Source organism: Wasmannia auropunctata, unplaced genomic scaffold, assembly GCF_000956235.1.
Source record: "Wasmannia auropunctata unplaced genomic scaffold, wasmannia.A_1.0 LD335903.1, whole genome shotgun sequence".
In the NCBI taxonomy this organism is placed as follows: domain Eukaryota; kingdom Metazoa; phylum Arthropoda; class Insecta; order Hymenoptera; family Formicidae; genus Wasmannia; species Wasmannia auropunctata.
The window spans coordinates 3,368,422-3,393,642 of NW_012026987.1; the positions used below are offsets into that span (position 1 = coordinate 3,368,422).

Consider the following 25,221-nt stretch of genomic DNA (forward strand, 5'->3'; position numbering starts at 1 on the left):
TTCTCTTGGATTCTTCTTATAACAATTTTTTTAATTGTTTGTACACGTACATGGCTCCTCCGGAAATGCCGTTCTTGGAGAGCTCGAGTGCTTTATGGAATCGAGACCCTCGACGATTAGGATGCCGTCGGAAAATGTAAGGAAATAAGCGCAATTCAGGCGAGACAGGAACGCGACACGTCGCCGCCGACAAAATTGATTTAATACAAATTGCGAAACTGCACTGAATTTCGGTGACTTAAACACGACTGTTTCAGGAATTAATTCCGTCCCGTAAAATTTCCATGACAATCGAATCGTTGCCGCGAGGGAGTTCGCGTAATGCTTTCTTATTTCGCACCCGAGGATTTTGCTTCCAAGGTAAAAGAGAAGAGAAAGAGAGAGAGAGAGAAAGAGAGAGAGCCGAGATCGCGAATACTCGATTTTTCCCATCGAGAAAAATCGACTACGTCATCGCATTAATGACGCTCCATCGGTCCCGCTTCTCCGTGATGAAATTTTCACTCTCATCGCGTAGGAAAAGAAACGCGCGCTCTTTCAACCTATTTTATTTCTCAATTTATACGTCACAATGTTAAATCGAGATTTTTTTACAGACCGTATAAATTATTTATTAATGATATTGTTATTAAAGCGCGCCAGATACTCGACGTTACTGTTGTTGCCGTGCCGTTATACGAAAGAAATTTCATAATTAATCTTACGCAACCGTATACATCGGTCTTACAATTATATTACACGCAATTCCGTAAATTAGAAAGCATTAAATTGTACATTTAAATTAGACCACCTACTGTTGTGCGTTAATCTAAACGTATCTCAAAATTTCAAAAACTTATGCAAAATTAACAAAAATGAATGAACAGACAACGTGCTCCGTGGCGGGGCAAAATTATTTACTTGCACAAGTTTTTAATGTCGCGGTGTTTTTTTCTTTGCGATTCCACTACGCGCAGTGAAAAATTTTTCTGCGTACTATTTCTTGAATTTTTATTAAAGCTTCAATAAAAAATTAGTTAATTAGTTTTTTTTCCAGTGTAAAACTAGTCGTAATAATCGTTAACTTTGAAACCAAAGTTAACGATCGTTACGACTAGTTTTACACTGACAAAAAAAACTGTTTGCATTAATTGGAAATCTGACAGATTCGAAAGAGGTGCAAATCAGATTTAGTTAACGCTTATAATTAAATCCAGCACTCTAATTGAGAGATAACCAGAAATTCATTTGGGATAAAAGGAATTCTGATTGGTACGATCAGAATGCATTTTGCATGTACCTCCCGTTGGTGTAATCAAAACACATTTCTCGGTGAATATACAAAGCTACTGCTCTATTTGCAAAAGTCTTTATTACAATCGAGCGGAATGGGATATTGCTGTATCTAATTGCTGCATCTCGTCGCGGGAAAAGAATGACAGGAGCGACCGCGCGTGGCACGCGGGGTATCTCATCACACTTCGAAACGCCGTATCTCAATTTCAAATATCGTATCGACGTAAACGCTCGACGGCGAAACGCGAACGGCCGCGGCCGGCTTCGAAACGAAAAACGAGATACGCGTGGCTGTATCCCGAGGAGCGCACTCTCGAGTACCGCGCTTCTTCGCGGAATTTATGACGACGCCGCCTCAAATTTCAGTGCCGTTACTCATGCAAATTCGCCGACGAAAAATATGCACGGATGTGGACCACGTGTGCGGTTTTGTGTGCGTGCGCGCGCGCGCGCGCGCGTGTGTGTGTGTGTGTGTGTGTAAATGTGCGCGCAACCCACCTTTTCTCATTGCACCGCCCTGCACATCAAATTTCAACTCTCTTTGTATTCTCCGTTTTCCTACATTCATTTCTTGTCTTATCCTTCGCTTTTTTTTACTTATTCTTCCCGTACGTGCTTTCTGTTTCCCGCGCAAGTTGGTCGAAAACAATACCGGATGTATGAAAACGAGGATTAAAAAAAAAACGAGACACGGCGAGCTCTGGAAAAAATTAAAATCAAATCCCCGACGTGCAGGTGCTTGGTTGGCTGGTCTCAGTTGTGTACCGGCTACGTTCCCGGAATTCAAAAAAATTTCGGTCGGAGTTTACCGGCGAAAATTCCGACAATACCTTAGCCCAAATTTTCGAAATTCCAGTTTTGCGTGCCCGGATTACGCTGCTGCGCGCACATCCCACGCATCCCGTATAAGATCGTGCGTTTAATTAGTAGCGACTTTCAAGTTGGCTCCACAAGCAACCCCCCCGTATAGATAATTAAAAATATAATAAGTAATAAATATGATAAAATATAAAAATAATTTTACACAGATGATTAAGACAAAAAGAAAATTACATTTTTTAAACGTCGAATCAATTCATATAATATTCTCTTATAATAATTTGGAAATAAAATAAATGAAAGATATAATTTATTTTTTAAATGAATAAATATACCTTCCTTCATTATTAATTTTGTTTCTATAATTTTTTAAATGTATACACGCCAGAGAAATTAATGACGCCAAACGTGTCTGTATGAATTTGCACAAATTACTTTTGAATTCATGTGGATTGATTCGTTAATTCTATTAAAATCGATTTTATTTGTATGCCTGAGAGACTAAACTAGAATTTTGACGAGATATCTCGTCCATTTGCAGAACGTAATTGTACGTTACGTCGTAGCTAAGACGCAATTTGCGTAGCGCATTCCACCCCCTTTGTGCAACGCCACTGTTACGATCCCCCCGTGAAAGGGTCGGGATTAACTTCTTCTTACGTTCGTGATGGAGACACGAGGCGAGAGGAAAGGGCCATAGAGAGACGGAGAGCCCTTCCATCTTTCCGTGTACATACACACGGCGGCTAACGTGTGCACACACACCGATGTTTGTGTACAGACAAAACCACAGCGCGGATCCGCTCGCCCGGAAACTCGCCTGTGTCTTCAGTTACCCTGATTCGCTTCCCGGGGAGCAAGAAAGGTTTCCGCAAGGCTTTACGTCGCACATGTTAAATACATTTGTGCGGTATCACGCGGTTAACGATGTTCCACCGTCATGGAGTCAGCCGGCTAGTTAGCTGCGGCTTAAAAAAAAAGCGCATGAAATTCCATTGTAGACCGTGGCGCGCGCGCGGCTCTCTATACAAATAAAATTACTATCCACTATCGACCGAAACAAAAATTTTTTAATTTACTCGGTATTAAGGTCGCAACGAGTTCGTAGATTGAAAGCCCTCGGACTAATAAAATTATAACAATTTCAAATAATACGACGCGAGTATCTCTTTCGGAAACGTCGCCGGAATCTCTAAGACTCTATCACGTTTCTCACGTGCAAAAATAGATGCCGCGCAGACGATTATATTCTCGCAGTCCTCATCTTAATATAAAGGAATGCGCGCAAAAGGTGAACGCTCGTCGCTCGTTTTATTCGCATGGGAGCTTTTCCAAGAGGCGAAATAAATCCGCGTCGTTTCTTCGACATTGTCGCTCTTTCTTCTTCGTCTCCGCGTTAAAAGCGAATCGAAGCGATACGACGATGTTGGAAAGCACGTGTGCGCAACGGCGAGTCTCGCTCGCCTTCTGGCCGACACGAAGCAATAGCGGTAATACATCCCTTGGATCGAATCAGACTCGCGACGACGAGATAGATAGCTGCTGGCATCGAAGGACCTTTCAGGTTATTGCTGTCACAAGCAGCCGCAAACGTTGAAGCACGTAAATGCGCGGCTTATAGTGCCACCGTGCTGGACTCGATAAAATTTAGTAGCCGCGGTGTCGCCACTGGAAAGAAGTCGCCTCGGACGGAGTAGAATTTTTAAAGCGCCGTGAGATCGCAACGAGTGAGAGAGAGAGAGAGAGAGAGCACTTTCATTGCTCTTATTTACCGCCCGACAATTGCTGCGTTGATATAAAATCATCGAAAGGTATTCTGATTTTTCTTATGGGACAAGTGGTTCAGTATGTTTGTAAAAAGAATAAGCATCACTCCGTTAAAATAAACATTCTCGGAATCTCTTTGAATCTAAAAAGAAAAAAGAAAAACGAAAGAGAAAATCTAGTTTCCTTCGTATATAAATGCCATTTGATTCAAACTGCTATCACTTAACGTAACTCGTTTCCGCAATACCGTTCAAATATTCGCAATTAGACACGCCTGCCACGGAAACTTTTAGCAGAAAGCTTGGTAATAAATTTTACTGTGGGCAAATCGCACGACGCCCGCTTTCATTCCGCGCGCTTTCCCGTCAAATAAGCTCCGCGCGGAATGAGCTTTTAATTGTAAAGCGTAGCAAGACGGGGCATTTCTCGCATCTTGCTCGCGAGCGATTTTTGATACATCCAAAAGCGTCGAATTACCGAGAGAGATGAGGTTTTTAATTCGTTCCCCGCGTAAACGTACACGCCCGCGCGCGAAGTCATTATTTTATTCCTACAATATCTCGCTGTGCGCCGGTTATATCATTTTTATTGCATTTGTCTCGGGGACAATTTTTCGGTCGCGTGTCACACAATGACGCGGCGCACTATTACGATAATTGTATTCCTGATAAATTCCTCTCGCGCTCTTTGCGCGAACGCGGCTCATGATCAAATTCCACGTATAATAACGCAGTATTGAAATTATTTATGCGGCCGATTAATTCCTCATGATCGTCATCGTTACCGCGTAAAATATTGCGCGACCGGGGACAAAGGCTTTGGCGCTTCTCGCGAATGCTATTGGAATTCATCGAATTTGTCGAGCTATGTAAAGTGTATTAGAAATCAAATGAACGCAAATTAATGAAAAAAATGCGACCAGCATGTGACCATCTTGCAATTTTTTCGATATTCAACAGAAAAACATTATAATGGCAATACATTACTTTGATCATTTTCATGAATATATATACATATAATATGTACGTGCACAATACATACCGATTATTTTCGTGCCCGTAACATTGTTAAGAGTCCAAGTGAAAAAAAAGCGGAGGAAAATTTTTTTGCAAATACAAACGCGAACTGAAAAATGCAACAAAAATGGCAAGGAATATTGGATTTTGCATTTTTCGTTGTCAAGTCGAATAACGAGACTGACGACATTCCGAAAGCGGCTGTGAAACGCCGACAATGAGAAATTTCCGGCCGGTCGAAAAATAATAATTCACCGCGTGCTGCGCGCGCGTAAATGGAACTTTCGTTTCGTGACGCATATTTCTCGTTGCGCGAGATATCGCGCGGCATATTTCCGCCCGGCGAGCGACGTGCGCGGCTCGTGATAAAACTGTGAGTCTAATAACTCGCGGTGATAAAATCCGTCGACTAAATAATGCGCGAAACTGCGACAAATTAGTGCCCGAGACCGTGTGTCCGAGAATTACGGAGAAAATCGGTTCTGCCTGAAATTGAATCCAAGTCCGAATAATTTCATAATATAATATTATAAATATATGTTAGCATGATGTCTCCAAAAATTTACAATAATGTTTAAAAAATATATAGATATATATATTTTTTTAATTTTACTTTTTCTGCTTATTCACCGAAAATTTTGCAAGTTTTAATAATTAGTAAAATTACACGACAAAAGTATCGACACATTAATCATTTCTAATTTTCTAGACAGCTGAGTGAAAACAATATGCCCGAGATATTCCAATCGGAATTAGAAGGTAGTCTGAGACGGATTATACGGAACCGGCCCGTGTTTTTCCCACGACGCGCTCGTACCTAACATCCCGTAAAAATAATATGGTTAAAGAATTCGTCACGTTTTGCGTGCCGTCCATGCCGTCGTGTCCCACTCCTTAATCCAGTGGTACAGCTCGAGCGAGCGCAAAGACGGTCTTATGGTCCAGTGATGTTTCAACCGTGCGTGGATAAAAAAAAAAGATGAAAAGAGTACTAGGGTTTACGTAAATCCATTTGCTCGGTCGAGGCTCTCACGTAACGAAATATATGCCGGAATTTGCTTTGGCGCGTCCTTCTTTTTACTTTGTAAGATGTAACCTCGCAAACGCGATTACATAAGTCGTTTGCAGCTGGCTTCAATGTTAGACCCGGAGTTCCTTCCCCATTACATTCGTTTAAAGTTAACGACTGGTAACGACTTCCATGTTAAGTAACTTTCTCAGCTCTATCTCTTCCCTTCAATACTTTAAATAATCCTTGAAGCTAAGAAGTATGATTTAGGTCGATTTCAAACGCGGCTCAATGAAATTTTCATTCGCGGACTAATCATCATGGATATTTTATTTCGAGAGATGGAAAATTGTGTGTGTGTGCGAGGCATTAAATATTCGCCGGGGAAGTCGGCAAATGTATAAAAGAAAGATGGGAAAAGATCGGACGTTTAAACGTCCGATTTTTAGATCTTTCATAAATTTTTTATGACGCAGCTGCAAGGGTCCTTTGTCTACCTGATAACGTATTTAACAGATGTGTGGCACATTTATCCTCGAGCGGGTTAATCTACATAGGAAGTCGAGCGTTGCATGCTGGTAGGCACGAGAAGCGTTTTAAGGTCAATTTATATTCGCTGGTAGCATAAGTAACGCGATAAGATAATACCTTTCCACGGAGAAGATATTATCCGTTGTGCACATTCTATATGCACGACAAAACTGACAAACTTCTTAAGAAAAAAATGCCTGGCATTACAGCAAGAAAATAGGTCTTTTTAATGTTTTTATCTTTTATTTTATCTTTAACAGCAATTATTAGATATAAATTATTAGATATTTATTATTTTGTGAATATTAATATCAAGCAAGGGATAAATTTAAGTTACTTTTAGGTATTCGTCAAAATTTCTCTTTTCGATTATCACGAACGATAAGATGTAAGAAATATAAGTAGCAAACGGCGCTCGTTGTACTTGATTATTAAACACATTTCGAATTAAGACTATTACATAGATATTCCATAAAATTTGATCGGCAGGAAATGTCATAATGTGCAAACATGAATCGATTTTTACTTGTATTCTACTTTCTTAGATTTTCTATTATACCTTTCACGTGCGAACGCACGATGCGGCATCGAAGTATCGGCTATTATCGTCGCGCTATCGCTGTTACTCCCGTCGCCACCGTCTCTCTCGGAGATGGCCAAACATGCGCGAGGGTGGCTGCCCGCGAAGGAAGCTCTTTCCCCTCGACTAATGGATTCCACGAATTAGGCGTCGCCATCCGAGCCATCGCCATCGCCGTCGCCATCAAGACGACGACGGCGATGCCTTAACCCGAGGACTGGCGATGTCTGATTAAACACAGAGCAATTCCCTTAAAACGGCGCGCCAGTGTCGAGCTATCAACCCCGGAGATAGAGAGAAAGAGAGAGAGAGAGAGAGAAGGAGGGGGGAGAGAAAGGGGAGGTCACCGCTCCATGTTTATCCATTTTATTCGGATCGATCCGGTATCCCTCGCGAGAGCCGTTTGGTCGTGCAAGAGTGCCTCGATTAATGGAATATCCTCTTTGTACGCTTTTCCAATAATCGATTAACGAGCAAAGAATTTCATGTTTCCTTTCTATAACGCGTCTTTCTACAACAATCTCTAACAAGACAAGTTCGCGCTCCCTGGCGAACGCGATATTTTAATGAGATCCGAGTCAAATTAAAGTAAGCTTATAAGAAAGTTTCATATTTAGACGCGGATGAGTCAGACGATCAGATTCTGTCAATATCCTGCATTACGGAATATTAGAGAAATATTGCGTAAGGAAATTATAGATCACGTAGTTATAATAATTCTGAGTAACGCATTTCCTTTCTTCTCCGTTTTTTTTTTCTTATACTTTCAATGGCAAAGGCTCGCGAAAGTGCGAGTCTAAATTAGCCAAATCCTATATATTCGAAATCGATTGCGGCAATATATTCAGCGATATATTCAGATCGCGCATCTAATCACAATTAAACTTTGGTGGGACGGGGGAAACGCGATGCGGACAAATATTTCTATAGGCAATCGTGATCCCCATTCGCCGTCATTAATTACCCAAAACACACGAGTTGTCCCAACCAGTGATCGGACGCGTGTTGACAAACATGTTTAGCAAACGCACACAGCAAATGCCGCGCCGCGCCGCGCAATTCATGCGGGGCCCCCCCGATTTTCGAGGCTACACTTCCTCGAGCATCATTATACATTCGTCGGCGACGATTATTGATGACACCGATGCCGATCAATCCAACGCATCCCAGATGGCTCGCGATTGCAATTACACGGACGCGCCGATAAATTATTATCAAGCTGTCTGTCACCCCCATGAAACTATTAATTCAGTCGCGCCGGTGCATCGACGCGCGCCGATAAATTATCACGACCGCCCCCGTGCGTCCCTCCTCCTTCCGCTCTCCTCCTCTCTGCCGCGCGTATACACACATCCCTCTCCCCCCCGCGGCCCCTTCCTTTTTTATGTACATATTTTCTTTCAGCAATATTCGCGGCTTTATTTAACGACCGGGCCCGTTTAATGAAAATTTTCCCGGTCGGAACGGGGGCATTCATCGGCGCCGACAAGATTCTGACATGGCCGATGATTTATTTGTTTCGACAACACGGTCGTGGCTTTTCGATGCAATCGTCCGGCAAAACGTCAAAATGTTTCGATAGATCCGCGGACGCGCGTTCGCGATACCCTGCTTTGGATATCCGAGTATCTTCCGTATCAATAGCTTTATACCGTATTATCGAAATCCGGGAATGATAAAAAATTGTGGCGGAATAATTTTGAAATGCATTTCTGCGCGCATTTTTGCACAACGCACGTCGATTATTCCATTGATTCTCCTTATTAATTTATGTTGTGACGAAAACATTTTCTTTGTTCACCAAAAACCAATAGCGATATTGAAAAATTAAAAAAATAACACCGATAGCCGTAATACTGAGTAAAAAAAAAAATAACAGTCTGCGAAATTGATGCATGACCTAAGTAGATGTTAGCAGAATGCTTTTACCATACTCGCAGCTTTTGTTTGATCAAGTTTAATTTTCCAAACAATTCCAATTAATTTCCGCATTGTTTTGAAACAACATCCCGGCAAAAGGTAACTAAATTACTAAAAATTACAACAATCAGTAAAAAAATTTCCCGCGATAGTGATGCTCTTTCAGCGGAAATAATTTAAAAGCGTACGGATATATCTAATTAACGCCAACGCAATTGTACATGCACGGTTGCTTTGTCTCGAATCCGCTCGCGGGATTAACAGACTCGATTCTGTTATGCGAATGCACGCATTCGTAGGTTCTCATGCTCGATTTCATTAAAGTAAGACCGACTCTCTTTCTTTCTCTTTCTCTCTCTTTTTTTTCTGCAAGAGATCGGTACACTAGCTATTCTCCATTGAAATAACATTCTCGTTTTAATCAACGTAGTTTGAATGAACAAAACATGCCAGATTGCTTTGTCTCGCAATTATAAGTATTAAAAACCAACCTTAGAGAAACCGTTTCAGCATTAAAATATTAAGCCAATTCTTTCGAATTCAATATTAATTTATAAGTCAAATTTTAGGTAAAATTTTACATGAATTTTAATGATCAAAAAAGAGAGAAATAAAAGGAGTCTTGAGGTTAATAAGCATCCGCTAAAATTTTGCCAAGCGAAAATCAACTTCGAATTCATCAAACAGCGATAGCTGCAGGGTTCGCGGAATACGTGTGTGGAGAGTATATTCTGTATACGTTCTGTCACTCGCTGAAGGCTGCTAGTGGAAGTCTTTATAAAAGAACCCTCGGTTCATCGTCCCTCTGCGTAAATATACTCTCCGTCTTTCTGCCGACATAATCGAGAGGAAAATACGTTTCGGCTCCGGGAATCCCAATCCGTCTTGGGATAGAAGGCCCTCACGAGTGCCTCGTAATAAAGATGTTTCTTACATTTTCAACATTTGACTTTTTCTTATATTATTCTGGAGAGATAGACAAGGGGGAGGGGGAGAGGGATGTTTCTTCAAACAAGAAAAGATCTTGTCGTTCGCAATTCGAACGCTATGTCCCTACATTTAAAGCAAACATCATCTTCCTTAAATCGGTTTTCACAAAAACCGCAAAAAATATCTTTACCAAATTTCACCAAATCGTCAATCGTTGTCAATTACAAGTCGAAATAAAGTTATTGCCAATCCAAAGTTATTGCCAATCGGTTTTCGGAGACGCGCGAATCCAAGCCAATCGCCAAATCGCAGAGAGGATATAAATATATCTGCGTGAGATTCTTTTGCTGTATAGCATCTCCCGCGGGAAGAGGATCAAAGACGTTAGGACTTTACCTGTCCCGACGATGAGCGGAGGAGGGGAAGACGAGCTGGATTTATAAGATGGCAGCCGATTCCTTTCGCGCCCCTTCGGTATGGCCGACATACGGGAGAAACTTTCTCCGCGATTATCCGCCTCTCTGTTTCATCCCCCGGAGGATTTTGCCGACCGTTATCCCCGGTACATCCGGAACGATCTCCTTTAAGGGATGAGCTTTAAGGCGCGAGCTTGGCAACGAGTCCGAGATGGATGTTATACGGAGGAATGTTCAAACGCGCGCGCGCACGTTCTTTGAACTCGCACAAAAGGTCCCTCGCCGTAAAAATTACTATTAAAATTCCCCAATCCGCGCGCGGTACAGTATTCAACGCGTGCGAGCATTATACGTGAAGCGTGCCCATCAGGCACGTCGAGCGATTCCAGTGTTTGCGAACGAGGAAAGGCGCAAAGGATCGGTTATTGGAAAAAAATCGTCAAAGGCCAGTCATGTGGCGCCAACGTGTGTATAATTAGACAAAACGGCCTTTCATGCTTAATCCCCTACATCCGGAATAAAGCAACTTTCAGCGCTTTTTCATTCGTGAACGCTCTTCGACGCGCATGGACGGACGTAGTACGTCTTTCGGAGGTAATTAGCGCCGGATCGTGCGAGAGTAAATCGTGGAACCGTGAATCGTAAACCGAATGGAAACGCTGTTATCTGTGTTTCAATGGTCCACGCGAGCCATTGGAGATCCTCTGAGTTTATCCCCCGATTTCGATCAAACGAAAAGAAAATATTTTCAAGTTCTACGCATTTGGCGTGTATATGCGCCGCATTTCAATATTAATAAAAACAGATTAATAATATATTGAGCAGGTGTACGTATTTCGATATAATAAAAAACATAATACTGAATAATGTAATATCTCGACAATGATGTTAATAATATATTTAACGTTCATTCCATAATCGATCGACGCAACGAGAAATGCAAATGAAATATGCATTTCATACAGAATTCTTTGTCCCGCGATCAATCCATTGATCGACTCGCATATTTGCCCGGCTCCGGCTCGCGATCGGATTAAATTCACCCTCGAGGGGACGCAAATCGGTATAGATTTTTATTCCAATCCCCCTCTCCCCTCCTCCCCACTCCTCCCAAGAGTGGCTTGAAGTTATGCCAGCCGACGCGAAAAACGATCTCCACGATAATACGTAAGACAGAACACGTCGAGAATTACGATCCGCCCTGTCGCTGGCACGCTACCACGCCTGCCGCGTCGTCGAGTAGGTATTTTTTTTTCCTCCCCCTCCCTTCCTCCTCCCAGAGCCATTCCTCTTTATGCGGAAATTTTTCTCCGCGTCGCTGTCCGACGCATTTCTCACGATTCTCGATCTCACAGCCTTAGTCCGCGTGCGAATTCGCGTGACAATGTAAAATCAATAAAACGGGGCGGATTTGAGAGAAACGTCGACTGGCTTTTATATCCGGTCAGCGAAATTTGCGGCTCTTTAACGCGGAAATGATTTAGAGCGTTAACGAAGAGCGAAAAGTTGTTCTCGTTTTTTCTCTCTCTCTCTCTCCTCGGATGGTTCCTTCTTATAACACGAAGCGTCGGAAATCTGCACGTCACGCTCGCGCAATCGCATTTTGCTATTACCGAGCTTATAATGTCAAAGCCGGGAGAAAAGTATCCCCCGGAAATAATCATCAACTGTGTGCGCGAGGTAATATCTCGCGGAAGGACTTATCGCAATTATCAGGCGGACAGTTCCCGTGATCCAATTAATTATCGGACGATCCGGAGCGGCGGATATTACCGCGCCGCGGCGTTTCCCGGCGTTCGAACATCATGTTGTTCCTTAACAGTTTGAAATTCGCCGTGGTTTTCGCAGGCGGAAACTTTCGGATTCAATTTGCGGCGTAAAAACCTACGGCGCGTATCCTCCTCCCCCCCCCCCCCCCATCACCCCTTCTCACGGCGCTATACTTGCTCGCTAAGTAGCTTACGACGTCTTTTATTAATGGAAATCGATTATTTCCCGTTGTCGCCCGCAACGCGATTATTATTGCAAGACCGAGGGGGCGAGTAAGTGCTAGCCGAAACTATCGGTCGCCTCGATTTAACGCAGTTATTTCGTCCCGGTGGATTATCGCGATAATGTGTTGCGCACCCGATAATATTACTTTCCTTCTAAAAATCTTTGTCAATCGTATTTTGACGTCCATTAAATGTAACCTCTTGTTTTAACGTCGCTTGTTAATTCGTGTATTATTTTACATTATTTTTTATAAGTCTCAAAAATTGGCGAATTGGAAATGTAGTACTTGCATCTGTTTGTAAACGTGATTTTAAGATGCAAATAGCGAAGAGGAATATATATATATAGCTATACGCATCGCAGCATTCTTCAAGCTATTAGGAAACAAGTCGTAAGATTATTTCAATTACCACGTACAGAATTTACGAGAAAAAGTTTTGATCGAAGCAAACGTTGTTATGAAACTTTTAATTACAAATCCCCGGGAAAGCTTTCACGAACGATCAGCTGAGAATCGCTGACGTAGATGATACGGGATGTGTATAGCCTCGAGGTGCAATTCCAAATTATAGCGAGGGTGGATAAATATATAGGGAACAAGGGGCGCGTCCAATCTCCCCTTCCCCCCCCCCCCTGCCGCAGTTAATCGTCCCGAAGAAATAACCTCGGTAGGTTCTCCGTTCCGTCGGTTCCCACCGGAAATCCATTTTATGTAGACATCGTTTTTCCTCTCGCGGACGGGGAATTTTGTCTGGTATAATGGCGCGCGCGCGAGCGCGAGGCCTAATCTTTCCGGTGGCGTCGTATATAAAAGTCGATTGGGCTTTTTGTCATTGAGCTCGTTACACGGCTCCTGATCTTACGAGCTCGCTGGCCTGATCCACCCGTCGAGCGAAGAGCCGCAATGGCCCCGTTTCTTCCCGCATTCTCGCGCAAGATCGCTCCGGCGACGACGTTGGCGTTCCCTTACCGGCAAGGTAAACGACGTTGGAGAAATAAGGTCCGGCTTTCATTTCTTTCTTACGTCGCCACGTAATGCAGATGAAATAAAATTACGACGTACAAAATAATAGAAACGGGAAGAGAATATAAGCGAAGCGAGAACAAACAGAGATTTCTAATTGATGCCATAATTCTGTGACAAATCGCTTTTCGCGCTTGTGCAGTTATAAATTAATTTGTTCCCTACTCATAGCTATATATTTTCGGTGCCGTGTGAATGTAATAATATTTCAGGTGTACTCCCATTGTCCTGATAATAAATGAAGACGGAATGCCAGTATAATGCCAACGTGACGCTCTTAATGTAAATATAAAGCTGTCAGCAGATCTTCTCCCTTTCATCTGAATGTCTTAATTAACGAAGAAACTTCCAAAACACAGACGTCGCGCGGGTCTAAGGTACAGTAAAAAAAGAAGGAAGAAAGAAAACGTAAAAGAACTAAATGCATTGCATCCTAAAAGGAATAGACGAAGGACGAACCTTACCGCGGAGAAATTGCGCGAGATAAAAGGTGAATTTATTTCCACAAGTTCCCATTTACGTCGCGGGCGAAGGGCTCCCGGCAGTATTTCGTGTATCGAGACACTGTCATTTTTATTTTTGCTCCGCCGCCCGCGCCGCGGACGGAGAGCGCAGCGAGGATCGATTCGCCGGAAGCGGTTCTCTGTCGTCCGCGACGGAGAAAGACCGCGCGCGCGCGGCATCGTCTTCCGCCGTCATTATTTCCGGCGTTATTCCGAGCGCTTCCGCTCTTCCTATTATTCCTCGTTTAATCGCGGGAGAGACGGATTTTTCGCGCCACGTCGATTTTGCAGGCGCCACGAAGCGGAGCTCTCGCGTGATTGATATTGCGAAGAGATGTGTGTTATCGCAATCGATAGCGGGGGCGAGGAAGAGAGAAGGGAGAGGTGAGGATGAAAGAGAGAGAGAGAGAGAGAGAGAGAGAGAGAGAGAGAGGGGAAGATAGAAACTCCGCGATTTCCGATCCATTCGTGCGCGGCGGCGGTTGCGGTGGCGGTGAATCGAAGATTTCAATTTCGAGACGTTGATAGAATGAATCGCGGCGCGACAGTTATATATAAAAGTAATACGCGAGGACGAGGACTGGAATAGCACTCGCGAAAATTAAGATTTTGATTGGAACCTGAGTTATACGAAATAAAATAATAATAGTACCCCAAAGTAAATTAACAATACTCTGAAATAACAGTCTATTTTTATTGGAAAAAAAAGGTAGCGATAGCAATCTCCGCGTTCTCGCTCGTTCTTTCATCACCGGGTGTGCCCCTGTGTGTTTAAAGTAACATGTTGATAAAACGAATCGCGTGTGTTCGTTATATAAAGTAATAGAGAAAACAAAATATGAAATAGTTGTTACAAAAATACACATTCCAATCAAGATCTACGGGATGCAGGGATAATAGTGCTTCCCCGATTGAATCAACAATGCTCTAAAATAACGCTTTCATCGCTCGCGATAATTCATTCGCCGCCGCGCTGAGCGTTGCGAAAATATTTGTGTTTAAATGAAGTGGTTCGTTTCATTAGGGTAACCAGGTTAGCCGGCGTAATAAAGCAGAGTGGATTTGTGTAATCGAGAAAACGCGTTTCCCGTATCTCGAAACAGCGGTTAAGTAGAGGAGATGCAATTAACCGCGAAAGCGGCGGCAGAACTCGCCTCGTTCGGCATCTCGTTTTTGCCCGCCCGCCGCGCCGCGCAAACGCGAGCAGGAAAGAGGAGATCTTTAGGGGCATCACTCACGTTTTTCTTCTGTCCCTTCAGCTGCTTCGAGGATTTCCACCAGGTCAGAACCGCCGGCGGCCTCGAGCCGGTGCTCTGGCACTTCACGTCATATGTCTTCCCTGCCGATAGGATCTGGTCCTTCCCCAAAATCTCCACCTTGAGCGGCCTCACTGCAAGAACCCGTTTTTATGAAAACTTTAGTTTTTACTCGACATCGCCGAAACGAACGTCAAAAATGTGTGGAGAAAATGAAACCCGATCGTCGGCAAAAAAGCTCGCAAACGACAAAGACTTACAATAGGTGATACATATTAAATATTGTAGCGCATGGAAGATTAAATTTTTGTTTAAAATTCCAACTCCTTGCGGAAGAATCTGTAGCTAAGGAAAGTTACGTGTAATCTCAAACTTTGAAAATTGGATTAAGATAACTTGCTTTCGTGTCTGTGCCTATTTGAATTTATGAGGAACTTTAACTTCACGCAATCTGTCTCTTTCTTTATCTCTCTCTCTCTCTCTCTCTCTCTCTCTCTTTCAATAATCTATTTTCATTTACTTTGCTGGTGAAACACATATAGAACCTGCATACAGACTTTTCTCTCTATACTCATATATCAATAATCCAATTTGATACAAAATAATTTACTGTGCGCAACAAGAAAGGGCATTTCAATGGCAATCACGTACAGGTCATAAGCGCGACTCGACGCGAAGACGCTCGCTTTTCTGATTTCCATTCCACCTCCCGATCTCCACTTTCGTCCCTTTTCAGGATACGTTTTTTTGCTACGTGCAGTAGCGCATAACGAAGGACGCGGTCCGGCGAATGCGAGGGAAAAAGGGGGGGGGGGGGAGAGGAAGAGAAGCGGAACGCGGAGAACGCGCGAAAGAAACGCCAGGATAATTAGAATTCAGTTCGCTCGCGAATTTCATGCCGGGCTCCTTTTCTGTCCGACATTCTCCGCGGAAGTTCCCGGACTAATAGGAAAAAAGGAAAAACGCAGATCGATGTCGACGACGGAGGACAGGGGAAGGCGGATATAGATCGAGAAAAAAAATTGGGGCGGGCTGGAAGACGTACGGAGGTGAAAGGAATCGGGACGAGAGAATGGCCCGTATAATTGGTGCTCGTCATGAAAAGCCGGGCCGAAAACAAAGGCGGCCGGAGAAAGAGAGAAACTGCCGGGCGCGAAACTCCCGATGAAGTTGGGATTTCATTTGCAAATCAAAATTCATGTCGTCAGGTGCGCGGACGGGAAGAATTCGACGAGGCTTTTAGTAGTCCTTCCCTATAGACCGAGCGGAGAACGTCTTCCTTTCATCATTTTACTTTCGTCTACATACCAACGCCAACTTGGTTGTCTTTCCAAGTTAACGCAGATAACTTTGAGAAACTAACCATGTGATCTCGAAGAAACATTCACGCGCACGCACAAACTATTTTGTATTATTAAACATTAATGTAGGATCTAGTTTGAAAAATCTCTAATTTATATTAAAAAAATAATTTAAAGGTATTTAAAATCGCCAGTTAAAAGATAATGATGCTTTTATCTTAATAAAATTTAAAATTAAATTCATAGCCGAATGTACTTCGGAAATGAAATGGTTAAAAAAAAAATATTTTTAAATAAAAGCATTTATTTTGTAGGTAAAAGTATTTATTTTGCTTTAAATTTATTTTGAAATACATATTCTAACGTTAATAGTAATTAATGTTGTGCGCAAGTAATTGCATTATTCATAAAACTTTCTGAATTATTGATTCAATTGTCTTGAGAAATATCTACCGATATTACATATTTTTTCATTATCAAGTTTTGTAGCTATGTAACTATAAAGAAATTATACATTTTATATTTTACACTATAAATGAATATGTACTTCGTACATTTTGTCATCAGTAAAGTTCTTCAGAAAATTATACTAATTCCCTTGATTCGTCTATTCGCGCGCACTTCCCTCTTCATTCGCGGGATTTTTGCGAGTGCCTTTTCGCCAATTTGTATTCCCAATCAAAGGCCCTTTCACAAATGGAAGCGCAAACCCGAAGACTTTCGTCGCCTCCTCGGGAGCTTTAATGAGCCGCTATTATTATTCACGCGCGTGGAGTGGCTTTAATCGAGTTACGAAGCGGTTCAATAAGGCGCGCTTCGTTCCAAACGAGATGTTCGCGCGTTTATCGTATGACTTCTGAAAGGAGAGTTCGGGACGGAGTACCATTTTATCTGTTAGACGCGAGAACGCTTAAGTGCGACGCTTAAGGCTTAAGCGGTTTGCAAGGACCAGTGAAGATGCTTTCCAAGATAGAAATTAAACTAAAATTTTCGAAAACACAAACTTGACAGTAGAATGATAGAAACAACATTAGAAAATAAGGGTTAATAAAAATAATTATTACAATTATAAATGAATTTAACGTAAATGTTGAATTTTTAAATGCAATAAAATGGAGGAAGATTTCTTAATTCTGTTTTTAAGTTCAACTACGAAAATTAGGTAGTAATCAGTTTAAAAATTATTCTAAAGGTAATCTTTGCGCGCGCGCCTGAAACTTTATACTTACTCTAAGAAAAAAGTTAACTAAACTGTTTTAAGACAGCTCAATCTTGTTCCGGCTTTCTCAGTGACTGAAGATCAGTAAAGGAAATAGATTTATCTGTTTCAAAATAAACTTTGAATTCTATTTCGACCGAGATATCCGAGAAACAACTTTTTTGAAAAACAAATAATTTGTACTAATTTTAGTACAATATAATTAAATCTATTGCATGTTTGATTTGACTAAAAATTAAAAAAAAAGGTTTGCAGATTCTGAGCGATACGTGAGTGCATTTTGATTCATAACAAATTATATAGATTATGCTTTCACGAGGAAAATTAAGAATATAAGGTACAATTTAATTTTAGTCTACTCGCGTAGAACTCGATCGGAATCGCCAAAAATTATCAGCATGACACCAAGTGTCGTGCTGCTAAGGATATATTCAGAACTGTGTAAAAATGATTAATTGTTGCAATTTCGTCTTAGAACGCTACATAATTATGAAATTAACTTAGAATTAACGGGAACATTTGACAGATGTAATATTTGTCGGCATATAGTAGATTAAAGAGAGATGTGCCGTGCTGGAACATTAAGTTAAGACGTCATTATTTATTATTTATTTTTTCTATTAAAAATGCAGCACATTTTTAAATGTTTATCAGAAACGGTAAAACTATGAAAAGTGCTACTGGAACTATTATTGATTTTTTTTTTAATTAACAAAATGTGCTAACTTCACAGACATAAAATGCATCGCACGAAGTAGCAAAAAAAGGTGATGAAGAAAGTCAAATGGTGAAATTAGAGTGTGTGTGTGTGTGTGGTGATGGGAAAAGGCTGGTCGTTAAGCGGCTCGTTCGTAGGTTAAAGTCGGTTGTTTCGCGAACGACTGAACATTAGAGGAGTCGCACGTCTCGAGGTTCGTATGCGCCAATCTCGCGTATCGCCCGGTTTAAGTGAAAATTCGCCGAGACCCGCAATAATGCGATTCTAAGTGATATTATTGCCATAATTTGGCAAAGCCGCCGTGAGCTCGTTGCAGTCTCATCGAAGTGAGAAGGGGGGGGGGCGAAGGGTGGTAAAACAAAGGGGGGAAGAGGAGCCGTTCTTCGCGGTCTATTCTCGCTCCAATTTTAGCGAGAGCCTGTAAACGAGGCGACGATGTACACGGTCCTCGCGGCTCGGGAAAATACAGGGAAATGAACAAGGCGTGCAACCGAATAACACTTGCTAGGAGTCTCTTGGTAAACTAATTAATTCTGGGCTCGAAGAATCCAAGCTCGGTGGAAACAAATCATTGAAGCACTAATTCTCTTACATGTATATTCGCGAACGAGAAGATATATGTGTGTATCAACGACATTTCACGTGTGCGCAAGATCCTTGAATTACCGTACAGAGCATTTGTGCATGCCAATTGCAGACTCTTTGAAATCAACTTATACATTACATGATATTTAACATTTTTATCTTAATTTTATCTAAATGGCAAATGAAAAAAATAGAAATCTATTCGATAGCGTCCGAAAAAGGAACATCGCCATCCCTAAAATGCAATTTTCTTAAAGTCAATCGTTAAAAGACTCTACGCGCTCGCTTTACTTTCAAGATGTAAGTTTGAAATTGTGTGAAGTTTTTCCACAGTGACTGACGGACGGAAATATAATATTATCAGATGAGAAGACTTCATGCCACGGCATTAATGGAACAATTCGCGTCGGAGAAGGGAGAATTATTAGCTCCCCGCGGATTGAGTTATCAAGGCACCAGGAGTAACATTTCTGAAGTTCACCCGTCTCCGGAGTGAGCTAAACCCTTCTTCCAGCAGCGCTGCCAGCGCGAGAGCACTTTCGTAGAGTCGTTACGCCGTTTGCGACTCCGCGGATTCCCCTCGTTTTGTCGCTAAAATCTGCTCGGGGCTGCGCCCGGCTTCGTTACGAAACTACTTTGTATCGCGGGCTCGTCGAGAACATCCGCCCGACGGATTGATAGCGCCCGTAAAACGGGTAGAACGGGTTCGACCCGGTCTGATAGGGAGCGTTCCGACCGACAGTCAAATTGCGAACTACATTTACGCTTTGTTTCCTACTTCATTTCCAAATGCTATTTTCTTGACGTAAAAATCCGGGAAGATGTCGTCTAGTAAATTCAACGCTTCTCGTTCGCGAAGAATTAAATTTACTAGAAGGAATCGTTTCGTTTGTGCGGCAACTTTCAAATTTATACCATTGCATAATTCGATGTGCAAATTAAAATCTTGTTAAGGTACACTTGAAATAAATTATAAAATGTAATTTTCTATTTACTATATTATTGCAACAATATTCATTTTAATTTTATTAAATCCTTCATTTTCTTATTAAACAATTCCGTAATTGCATCTGGCAATGAGTAAAAATTTCAAAAAAGAGAAAAATTGATGTACATCAAAAACTACTGAAATGCACGTGTTGTGCTAGTGTGTCATTCCTTTCGTTCTTTTGAATATTCATAATTCTATCATAAAGAAGCTTTACAATTTACAAATATCACCGTTAAAATATCACTGCTTGGTCGAGTCGAGAAAAGCAACAACGGCACGGTCATCAGGATCGACCTTAATTAGGCATTTCTTTTGATGTCTGACTCTCGTTAGGTCATTACTACTCGTAGACACGTAATCGCCTGACTATATCAAGGGGCGCATCTACTACTCTCGTTAATGCTCGTAGCTATAAAAGACTAATGAGCCTCGCGCGTGCGAAGTTTGCGCTCGCGAAGTCGGCTTCATTAATTTTCTTACTAATTAACGAAGGACGCCGATCGCGCGAGGGAGGAGGAGGAGGAGGAAGAGGGGGCGACGAAGGGGATTTTTGCCGAATGGAATTTCTGTGATGGCGAAATGCGTCCCCGACACGAGGGAGGGGGGGAAGCCGAGGAGATTCTTCGGCTTGTTACCTAACTTGATTATTCTTCTCGAACTCGTGCACAAGCTACGTTCTGTTCGGAATCAAACGCCTCTACAGAATGAGTCATTAAAAGTTGAACAAATTCGCGGAGGGGGCGATCGTCTCCGCCTTTGTTCCCATTGCGATATCCTGCCGATTTGCAATCTCCGTCGCGAAAGTAAGGGCCCAGCGGATCTAAAACGATTGTAGTAAATAAAACGCGCTAACGGCAATGTTGTTGTGCGTGATAATATCGTTCTCCCACAGCGCTCTCTCTATTGACATCAACGGCGCACAAACAATAATTGCATTAGTTTAATAATATTTATCAGCTCAACTTTTTCAATTATACCCATTTATTCAAGGTTCTATTGTATTATTTACCTGTTATTTATCTTTCAAATTCGTTTATGTTTTCTGGGTTTATTACAAATTTAAAACATAAAATTTCCACACAAATGATTTTATTAAATCTTTCAATCCCTCCCAGTTGGACCTGTATTGCATTGTAATATAATTTTGTCACTGCGTTTCATACATGCGTTTCTAATGCATTATTCTAATCGATTCTACGATGACTGAAAGAATCAGCGGCGACACGAGGATAAGGAAAGACTGCGTTGCTAAAAATAATAAAAATTCATAGTGTTGTGCGTGTGTGTATGTGTCGTTTCGAGACATTATATGGAAAAATATACAATATTTTCTCTCAGGCGCGGCAAATTCTGCTAAGAACTCACAAATTCTTCATTCTCTCGAGCCGTGCACACATCGTCCATCTCTTGTTAAAAAAATAACTCGAAAGTGTATAAATTATCGAATACATCAATGTGTCTTTCTCGCAAATACTCAAACTTAACCCGATATTAAATAAATGATATGAACTGAGCAACTGCAGGTAATCTAGTAATTGTGAGTAACAAGATAAACGTAACCAAAATATTCGTGAACACGCATAGTTAACGAACATTACCACTTATAAATTATCGGCCATTATCGTGCACAGGTTACCGGATATCCCGTGCAATTCTTGTTTCTCCAAATAAGCTTTTAAGCATTCGTTACGAGTCTGATTTATTTTTCGTGTAGCTGGCGTACCTTCCTATACTAATACCATACGCGATACCCGAGTATCGTATTCTATTTCCAATTTTACCATTTCCATTACGCGGCGAGCTATATCGAATAATTATTAACGACGACGTTCCGCCCCGCGAAGCGTTCGCATACAACGCGACGGACTTTACCTCGGAACACCGTCCCGGTCCCGGCGGTGGCATGAAAAATTAATGGGATACATCGCGCCATCCCGAGTGCAATCCACTTCCGAACCACTCGAACGCTGTAGTTCGAGTATTCGTCGACTTTATACATTGTCGATACGCGTCGTGGAAATATATCGTTTTCGCAGGTCGATCGATTTCTCGAACCCAAATCTCCGAGGACTTGTTAGTGATCTTCGTGCGATCGTACAGGCAACGCAATCGAGATTCATGCAGATGCGATTATGCAACTGCGACTCCTCCTGCGCTTCCAATTAGCAAGAGGATCGAGAGACGTTGCGAAGTTGCGAAATGAATTTCAATCCTCGAAGAGAACGAAGCACTCGTCGCGGAATCCAACCGAGTGCTACGTTCGGTTGTTGAAATCATTTCAGAATCGCGCGGCAAAGTTCGATATTTACATTCGATTACGTCGCCGATCTTACGATGGCATTCGATGACCTCTTGATGATACCATATGTATTTATTTTATCGCGCTTCTGATATTAGAAAAAAATACTGCTTATTACTTCTGCAATATTAAAAAAAAACATTTCGTAAAAATGTTGAAGTACAATGAAGAAGAATGAAAATGCGACATATTTTATGGCTTTCAATCCATAAAATCCATTCAATTCTGTTATCATTCTCTCATTTGGAATCGTGTGTGTAATTGGATTATTTAAAATCAATTTTTAAAAAATTATTCCATACTCTAGCTCTTACTTCTTTATAATTTGTCCTTGTAATTCTGGAACGCTTGAAATAATGACCAATCGATATCAATCCACTTGTTACAGAATTTCAATATTAAAACGTACGACACTACTAATCATCCTCATTAATGTTCTTTGAACAATTATTATCGATGGCTTCGAACAAAGAAAAAAGAAACATCTTATCAGAATATCTGATAAGAAGTCTGTTCTCTCCAGCGGCGGAAGATAAAAGCGTCTTGCTCTTTTCAAAGTCAAAGAAATCCGAGCGTGTTCGAAATATATCTTACGATCGATACTGCGCGATTCCGGTTTACGCTCGAACTTTTTACGTCGCACGCAAGTAGCCTCTGAGGCAATTTACGGCGAGTCTTCTTCCACGGATTCTCGTATCCTCCTGGCTCGGAGCTGGCAGCTTCCGGCGATTTAATTTAAACTTGTTTGTCTGGCGCGTAAGTTTCTTGTCGGATGAATCTCGGCCGTGCCGATGAGCCGCCGCTGTGCAGCTTATACAATTATGAATATTAATTTTCCATCCCCGCGCGACTGCCATCGGGACGACGCGGACGAAGAGGGATGTATTATTTGATAGAATCTAAAAATGTATACGGGAATATAAAAGCAGCTGTGCCTCCCGATCGTTAAAGGCTGCACGAGCAAGAGAAAAAGAGAGAGAGAGAGAAAGAGAGAGAATAGAGAGAGAGAGAGAGAGAGAGAGAGAGAGAGAGCGCAGATAATCGATTACACTGGCATTAAGAATTGTTGCACCACGAATTATTCGTGGCATTACTGCAATATTAATAATAATAATTCATTACAGCTTACTTGTCAAACCATTAGACAATCTCATTATATATGGATTAGTTTAAAACTTCGCTCACTGAAATATTAAATAATTTTTAAAAATCGCTACATAAAGGATCGAAATGTCAACTTTGCCGTAAAAAGAAATCGTTTCGAAATCCGATGAAAGCAAATAATTCTCGCGGCGTTGAGCATCGGGGCATTGAACACGCGAAAGAACGTATTATCAAATTATTTTCGACGCGTATACACGCACGGAGTGAGCAATGAATAATTCGGGCCGCGAGGCCAGCTTTAAATTTTCGGGGAAACGAGCGTGATATCACACGTGAATGGCCTGCAATCTGTTTGTGTCTGAGCCCGCCGTCCATTTTCGATCGTCAAATCCGACAGGAATTATTTCGCGCCGATCAATTAAAAACCCTCCGGTTTGTCCTTTGACGAACTGTCGATGGTCAATTAGTCGATGAGAAAATTGAAGGATTTTTCATTTTGTGCGTCGTCCGATTAAAAAAAAAAAAATCCATTTTTGCCGAAACGCGGTAGAGTTCGGCGAAATCTGATAAGCCAGGTACGTACGCTATCGAGATACTCGCGTACGTACGTTCGCTGCATCGTCGAATGGAAACGTGACACTCGAATCGTATTTCTCCAATAAATCGCTATCTCTTTCCACAATATTCTTAATTTTCAACATTCGGGAAGTATCTTATAACGAGTATCTACCGTTAAAAAATAAAAATGTGCATAACGTGTTCGACTTATTGTGTTCGTAAAAATTTAGATAAATAATACTAATATCTTTGATATACACAAAGAGAGCGGAGCTCGATCTCTCTGATGCTCAATACGCGCAGATATAAAGCGTAAAGCTTGAATTGCAATTTCACCACATCCACCGAAAGCCATCCGGCTTTCACGTGTAATTATAGCGACGTATTACAATCTCTCGCCGGCAAAAGAACTTTTCATTACAATCCCTCTACGCTTCGGAATAATTGCAAAAACGAATTATTCGCCCCGGGTCGATCTTGGTCGGCCAAAGGAAATCGCTCGAATCGCAATTTTCCTCAGTCACCACCGTTGTTTCCGGGGTTAGGGGAAAATGGAGGAAGCGGGAAAAGGAGGGGAGGGAAAGGACGGGGGAGGAGGAGGGAGGGGGAAGGACACGTATATCTCCTTTCTACCTCTGTTTTTCATGGAGATTAATCGAACGCTGTCGCGACCGCGGCATGTTACCCGGGCGCCATGCGATTCGTCGCGTTTCGGAGTGATTCCGGAAGTGGCGTTATTAATGACATCGTGGGGTTGATTGCTTTTCGACGGGAGGGTACGAAACTCCCCTCGTCCCCTTCTTCTCGTCGAAATTCCCGCCGTCGCCGTCCCCTTCCCCCCCCCCCTCCTACCCTTGTAATCGATGAAAAATGTTTCAATTTCGTTTCGTCGAGAGTCCGCTTTCATTTTCGGACCGAGTAGGAAAAAAAAGAATCCCAGAGCCGGACAAATCGGATCACGCGCGCCGGTTAAATATTCGCTCTGCCCTCTTTCGCAGCGAGAAAATATTGATACCGATACACATGAAACGGGGTGGTGGTGGTGGTGGTGGTGGTGGTGATGGAGGGGAAGGTAGAGGGGGAAACAGGAATCGAAAGTATCGCGCAGCGTCGAAATTGACGGTCTTTTGCATATTCATAACGTGGGTAACTTGTTCCGCGGCTATTCGGAAAATTCGAGACATTCTCCCCGGGAAAATATTCGGTACCGCTCTTTTTTTTTGTTTTGCGTAATAGCCGGGCGTGCGAGCGAGTGATTCGCGGTCGTTATTTCACAGGCGAATAAAAAGCCTCTGGGCGCGCGAAAACCGCAGTTTTCTTTTGTATCGCGTAAACTACGTTCGAACGAAGCTTTTAATGCGCTATGGAAGTTCGGGTATTTTTATGGAATTCACCGGGGGGGAGG

General features: G+C 42.1%; 1 protein-coding gene across 1 annotated transcript in view; it reads right to left on the reverse strand.

Annotated features, from left to right (window-relative positions):
- Window positions 1-25,221, reverse strand: part of LOC105455485 (sialoadhesin-like) — a 197,246-nt gene that overhangs the window by 69,008 nt on the left and 103,017 nt on the right. Inside the window, exon 6 of the mRNA XM_011698854.1 lies at window positions 15,024-15,175. Within this exon, the coding sequence (XP_011697156.1) occupies window positions 15,024-15,175 (152 nt within the window). The remainder of the gene's footprint in view (window positions 1-15,023; window positions 15,176-25,221) is intronic.